The sequence below is a fragment of the Mesitornis unicolor genome, unplaced genomic scaffold, assembly GCF_000695765.1.
Source record: "Mesitornis unicolor isolate BGI_N332 unplaced genomic scaffold, ASM69576v1 scaffold23563, whole genome shotgun sequence".
In the NCBI taxonomy this organism is placed as follows: domain Eukaryota; kingdom Metazoa; phylum Chordata; class Aves; order Mesitornithiformes; family Mesitornithidae; genus Mesitornis; species Mesitornis unicolor.
This window is the reverse complement of record NW_010175734.1, coordinates 11,884-18,909: the sequence shown is the minus strand read 5'-3', so window position 1 is coordinate 18,909 and position 7,026 is coordinate 11,884. Positions and strand designations below refer to the sequence as shown.

General features: G+C 41.0%; 1 protein-coding gene across 1 annotated transcript; it reads right to left on the bottom strand.

Annotated features, from left to right (window-relative positions):
* Nucleotides 1–3,760: 3,760 nt before the first annotated feature.
* PFDN4 (prefoldin subunit 4) lies at nucleotides 3,761–6,597 on the bottom strand. Its single transcript, XM_010181507.1, has 4 exons — nucleotides 6,550–6,597; nucleotides 5,462–5,569; nucleotides 4,294–4,437; nucleotides 3,761–3,971 (listed from the first exon to the last, which is right to left on the bottom strand). Exons 1-4 carry the CDS (start codon nucleotides 6,571–6,573, stop codon nucleotides 3,840–3,842), a joined length of 408 nt encoding a protein of 135 aa, XP_010179809.1. The 5' UTR covers nucleotides 6,574–6,597; the 3' UTR covers nucleotides 3,761–3,839.
* Between the last annotated feature and the right edge of the window lie 429 nt (nucleotides 6,598–7,026).

Below are 7,026 nucleotides of genomic sequence, written 5' to 3'. Positions count from 1 at the left end.
ACAAACAAGCCCGTGAAAATATAATAATAATTTTGTCCCACTATGTTTTACATAGTTTTTATCAGGCTACTTCAAAAAACTTTAAGCTAAATCTCCTTGATAACATGCACTGAAATGAGTTATATTTCACAGCCTGCAGTTTTGCTAGTTTACCTATTTTAAATGCTGCAGCCAAGTGAAAAGCCAGCCACTGGTGGCTCTATGGCTTGCAAAGCAAAAACAGTACGGAAACTATTTTAATACAAAGATGGAGCTGAATAGCTAATTCAATCACTAGATCATAAGAGGCCATTGGCCCAATAACACTTAGCACTTTTACAGTGCACTTCACCTTTGAAGTGCTTTACAAATGTCACTTCCTTGACAATACTGAGAATGACAGTGAACTATTTGCATTCTGACAAGGATATTAAAAAAATTATATTGTCAAGTGCAGCTAAATGATTCATGACATGTACAGAGGTGCACAGAGGACCAGTTTTTTTCATAGACTTACATTATCTGAACAAGATAACTGTAAGGCAAACATCAGAGATAACAGAAGTTTCGGATCCATCAAATGGAAATGGCAGATGATGGGGCACTAAATAGAATAAATGCCAATTGAAAAACAATTACATATATTCACAGAGGAGAAAGATTATTAAAAGGAAAAACTAGGACTCTGTTAACTACTTTCAAGCAGCTGATGGACGATCTGTAAATTAACTGCTACAGTGACAACTTACGAACAAAGAGGAGGTTCCTGCATGTTCTATTTTATGCACATAAAATATCAAATGATACCATGGGATGGCATGTTCTGTTAGCTACAAAAATCCAGAGACTAATCTGAAGAAGTCTGTTGAATAATTACTTGCTTGACTTACAAACACAATTGTCTGAACCATACAAGGAAACTGCATGTTACACATGCAAAAAAGCACCTAGATTTTCAAGGCTGTGTGGACATACTATTTGTAGTAAGGACTAAGCAAACAGGAAAGATGCATCGTACACAAAAAGCTAGTGAAATGGCCTAAAATACGCCAACCCCATGATAACAAGAAAAAAAAAAGAAAATAAGGGGGTGGGGTCACAAAACAAACCCCAAAGGGCTGAAATCCAGCACAAGAGAAGACAAACTTTCAGCATGCACAAGAACACGCTTAATGGTCGTCTCTTCCCTAAACACCAGGGCTGTATATGTGGACAATTCTACTTCTAGGACACCAAAGAACAGTAGGGATAATGCAAGCTCTCCATACCTTGCCAACTCTCCTTAGGTCCTTCACTGAATTAAGGTCCTCATCAGCTTTACAGCTGCCACTGGAATCACAGATAAACCCTACTAGCTGCTTTTTAATTCTCTGTACTGAAGCCATATCCATACTATGGCCCATCTGGAGATAACAATCATTTTAAACACCTGCAGTCCACACAGCTGTCGATATACTCAGAAGAGCGGAGCTTGCAAACCAGTCACTTTGAGAGTGAATTTTAAAATGTTACCAACCAATTAACGAGAATGTGACTGCTGGAGTGTCACTCAATGGACTGCTACTCAGTCACTTTACTAAAGCCAGCGCTGTCAGGCAGAGACCAGGCATGGCCTTACTGTAAAACAGGTTTCCTGTTCTTTGATGCCATCTGCTGGATGCTTCTCCTTATGGGTCAGACTCCATCATTAGCTCAGTTTTCACCTGGAAGAAGTCTTTTACATTTTCTTTATAACTACAAAGACAAGTGCATTGGATGGTTTGTTTTAACATACCAAATGAATGGTTTGGCTGTTTAGAAAAAAACTCAAGATACCAGCACCTCCTAAGACTGTAACTGTACATTACTTAGCTCACAAACTGAACCTGTCCTCAGAGGCAGTTTTCGACTAAGCTGTAACTAATAAAGCAGGCTAAGGCAGAGCTGAGTCACCCAAGTCCATAATACTCTCATCAGCTGCTATCAAATAACTGGCCATCTTCTTTCTTTTTAGTGCCTAAAATAACAACTCTGAGTCAACGTAGAACTGCTTTAAGTAGTTTGGTGACAACCACACAGGAAATTATATGAAGGGTTCAGAAGCTATGTAGAGGAACACCTACATCTCCTTGAAGTCCCAACACACTTGATTTGCTGCAAGCACTGACTGGCAGATAGAGCAGCAGAGTTGCCATAGCTACCATATCCACATTTTACCTAAGAGCAACGAAGTATTCACTCAGAAAGTAAAGAAATTTTTTTTCGTGAGGCATAGGCTTAAATTAAAAACACAACCTGTTAGAGAACAAGGCTAAAAATCTGCACAGTTGTAGCCAGGGTATTTGTACACATGTCCAGCAGCATGAGCTTACGAACCATTGGAATTCTAACAAAAAAAAAAAAAAACAATTTGGGAAACACCAAGGTTAGACAGAACATTAGCACAGCTTTTGAAACTTACAGCCATCAGTTGATATACACTGTACATAATAAAAGTGCTCGTGCTGAGGTATTAGATCTTCACTATTTAAGACAGCATTCTCTTATGGCTACACAAAACTTTATATACAACATTAATAAACTTACATAAACAACTATGTAAGTTAAAATGCTGCAGTTAATAAATGATAATGCACTGGTGAGATCCTGCTGAGGGGTACTGAAGTTCAGTATCACTAACCTGCTAAAACTACTTTGATAACAGACAAACCAAGTAGGGTTTTTTCCCCCCTCCACGTTCCACCGGTTTGAAGAAGAGATGCTACACAACTGATATTATAGGTAGGTATTAATTACTTTATAAAAATATACTCGTGTCATACTCTGATTATTTCTATCAAGAATAATGACTGTAGATTGATATTTCACCAACTGAATTCTCTGTCCACACTGTTCTGGAAAATAGGTTAAAAAGATTATTCAAGTATGTTAAGATTTAATTTTTAAAAATAAAGTCATAATGTAGGAGGTATTTCCATGGAACAATACATTAATCAAAGCAAGCGAAAGTCCAAAAGTAGAATTACAGTGAGACAGTACATAGTATTTTTAAGGATTTAAGGAGTCAGCAAATTTAAGACATTTAAAAATTACATCCAACTGATGGAGACATAGTTCCAGGGATTGATGCTGATATAGCAACATCATCTATGAATAATTCTGACATTCATTTGGCATAGAAATGTGGATTTAGAAAATGATTGTTCAGGAAAATTAGAAGTTAAGACTCACCATTCTGACTCACAGCATCTTTTGTGATTCCCGAATACAAAGTAGTCAATGACTGAATATGACTGACTCCAAAAGGTTTTCTTCAATAACAAAGTGACCTTTAAGGAGCCCTCCTTTCTCCCTTGCCAACTTGTGGCATGTTGTGCACTGAGCTAACAGCATTTACGCTATCTGAGCTAAGATCGAACGACAAAGGATAAGATTTACTATTTCCAGGAGGGCTTCTAAAAACCGCTAAATAACATTACAGGTGAATCATGCCCTATATATTAGGGAAACCTTTATCAAACAGCCACTACAGTGCAAGTCAAAAATTCCCCATTTCTATTGCTTTTATACTTCAGTATTTTCTTGAGTGGAAAATAAGACCAAGGAAACTACATATGCCTGACTTCATTACTTTAATAAACAACGCAAATATTCCAAACTTGATGCTTTATCAACAGTATGAAGCTAATGCTTTCCTGAACAAATAAATAACTGCAGTAACGAAAATAAGAAAGATCTCATTAAATAGATGGAACCCAAGACAGGAAAGTAAAAAAAACCCAAGAAAATAAAGTGGTAGATTTTTTTAAATGTAATTGGAACAATGTTATCAAAACATTTAATAAAACAAGGAGAAGTTGTGTGGTATATTTAGAACACCTTTAACTGTCCTCAGCCTCAAGATTTATGTTATTTCCAAACTTTGCATAAAGCTGAACTTTCAGGTCAGATAACACCCTCTGAATTGATTCCACTCTGGATTCTAATGTTTCGATTTCTTCTTGTAAACTTTTCTGAAAAAAGAAAAAAAAAACTAGTTATGGAAAACAAACTGAGTTGTTTGTCAGCAACATATTAACGATGAAGAGGTACCCCTCTGCCAACTTTTTGCCAAGTCAGGCTGTAAGACTGGGGCCAAACAAAGGCTAGCATGACTTTGTACATTGACATCCCAGTTATGACTTACCATGCATGCACATCCCCCTCCTCAATCACAAATCAAACATGAACTACAGAAAGTAAAAGGTTCAAAGGATGAGCAGATCATTCCATTCCAATGCTCATCACACTACAGCAACCAGTACAGTAAAGATGCTCCCTTTTCCCCAGACAAACCTTTGCCTCCTCCAGCATCTCCTGTGTCTCTTCTTGGGAATGACTAATGAAGACATCTCCAATTTGGTAGGGTATCAGAAGTGAATCACCATCATCAAGCATCATGATGTCATCACAAGCATCTTCCAAATTCTGAAGTTGTTTCTGTTTATCAGGACGTAAGAAAGATGGTCATTTCGTACTAGGTAAACAATTTCAACAGGTACACTGCCATGCTATCACCTGCATAATGAACTCTGTGAGTCCACATGTTGCACAAATATCCTACCTGCCAGCATGATATAAACATGTTTAATAGAACAGTTCCAATCCTGTAATTTAGCCTAAGTATTACATTATATGGAGCTGTACCAGTAGAAACTTCTAGTCAATATTCATTATCTGTCATTAATAGGATAATTAACTCTCTAGACAAGGGAAATAGAGCAGATTTAAATTTCACTAATATCTCATATACTCTTACACAGGAATTTTTTAATTTAGCTAGAGAACAGAAAAAAAATTAGTAAGATGGCAAACGTTAATTATTTTATTGAAAAAGTAGGTTTGCTTAGTGTCCCAGCACCTTTAGCCATCAATGGAATATCAACGTAAAAAGATGTATGTTGTAAAAATGTTACATCAGGCAAAGTAATTATAGAGAACATTTTGTGATAGTACTAGCATTCTTAAAAACTCAGTAAAACTTCTTTGGAAGTGCTATGACTGACGTTGAAGGAAAATTAACTAATGCTAAAAAAGAAAACTGGAATTATGCATCCTCCTCAGCCTTGTAAAAGAAAACCTCTTTGCTCACAATGACAATCTCTGTCAACATATTGAAAGAACGTAACAACCAACTCCCTTACTGGTTCAATAAAAAATAAAAATGAACACAATTTCGGGCACAAAAATCTTAAGAACACTACAAGTAGCCATCATATATAGGCAATGCTTCATATGTGACAACTAATTTTTAAGAGCTGCACGCAGAAATATATACTAATGGCCTTTATTTCTCATTGCTTCTTTTTCCACTTTAATGCTCTCTGGCTATTTTCAAAGCATCAGAAATCCTATATTAGAACCAAAGCACTACTTACAGTAAACCAAAGCTCTTATTTTCTGTGTTACAGCTGAAAATTAATTTATGGCAATGAAGAATAAGTGATATTTGAAGCAAATATACCTTTTTCACTTCTATTTCTTCTTTCAGCTCTGTGATCCTGCTAGTATTTCTTGCAAACTTGTTAATTTTCTGCTGATCTTCAAAAGTAACATTGACATCTTCCGCAGCCTGCAAGGAGAGGAGGTCAAAATGAAGACTTCATTTCTTACATTAACTTGAATCTCACTGCAAGATTATTCCTACAAAGCTTCTGAAAAATAGTCTTACAGCCACTACATTCTGCTTACACACTTGATTCCTTAAAATGCCTCCTCAAGGACATCAGCAATACTCACATTCAGCTGGGCAGAGGCCCTAGTAACATCTGATTAAACATGAGCCATCCCGATGCCTAGACAGCACTGACAGCTGAGCCAGACACCTCTGCTCCGTGATCACCGCAGCACTCAGCCTAACACGTCAGTGTAATCTGTCAGCAACATCATTTGATACTAACTGGATAGCTACCAGGCGCTATGGTGCTACAGGAGATTTTAAACACACCGCACCTCACGCAGACTCTCCCAGACCAGCAGAGGCTGCGGCAGGCGACCCGCTGCTGGTCAATCACAGGCAGCTTATACAGCCAGAAAGAGCCTTTGCCAGTTTACAACAAACTGCACCAGCACAGACTCCGTAACACCGGTGTACCCAAACCCGCACTTGCACGTTTGATAGCACGATGAGCGATTTCGATAGAACCAAGCTAACAACGCCAGGATCTTAACACACCGACAACGACCGACGTATTTTGGGCAGGGCCTAACCCGGAGCCGCTCCGACTCGGCAGCGGCCTAGCGAAAGGGACCATCCCCGCCCAGCTCCAGCTCCGCACAGGGCTGCCGCTCAGGGGTGTACGTGAAGGGGGAGCAGGGACTCAGGGAGGCACCTCTGGGTGCCGGAGTGAGGGGCGGGAAGCAGCGGGAGACAGCGCTGAGGCGACATGGCCGCGCCATCACAGTACCAGCGGCCCCCGACAGCTGGAGAGCCTGGCGCGCCCACCCTGGGAGGCGGCAAAGGAGCCGAGTCCTCCTCCTCGAGGGGAGCCCATAGCAGAGGGAGAAGCCAGGAACAGAAAAAGCCCCGCCATGCCCTACTCCCACACTCACCGCCTTCTTCATGGTGGCGGCCATGTTGGTAGGACTGAACTATTCACCCTGCCCACAGAGGAGGAGCTGGGGTCATGGGAAAACGAGGAAAAACGCCCAGCGGCTGTGACCCTGCGCAACTCAGGACTTCTCCTTTTCCCCACCGCCCCTAGTCCCTACCCGTAAGCACCATGAGACATACAGTAACCCCAACCCCCCAGCCACAACTCTTGGTACGTCCCGTTTAAAGGGGAAGAAACCAGACTCCGCCCCTTCGCCCACAGAAAAGAGGACTGTAGCTGTGACCTGCCGGCGCTGCCGCCAGGGGGCGCCATGAGACGCGGTCCCGGCTCCCCGCGCTCTTGATGCTGGCTCACCCGGCTCGGTGCAGCTGCAACGGGGGGCGCTACGAGGCGCTTCCTGAGGGAAGGCGATCCCTGAGCGGGTCGTCGGGCTGTGTCCAGCCGTAGCCCGGCGCCCGGGGCTCCTCCCAGGGGT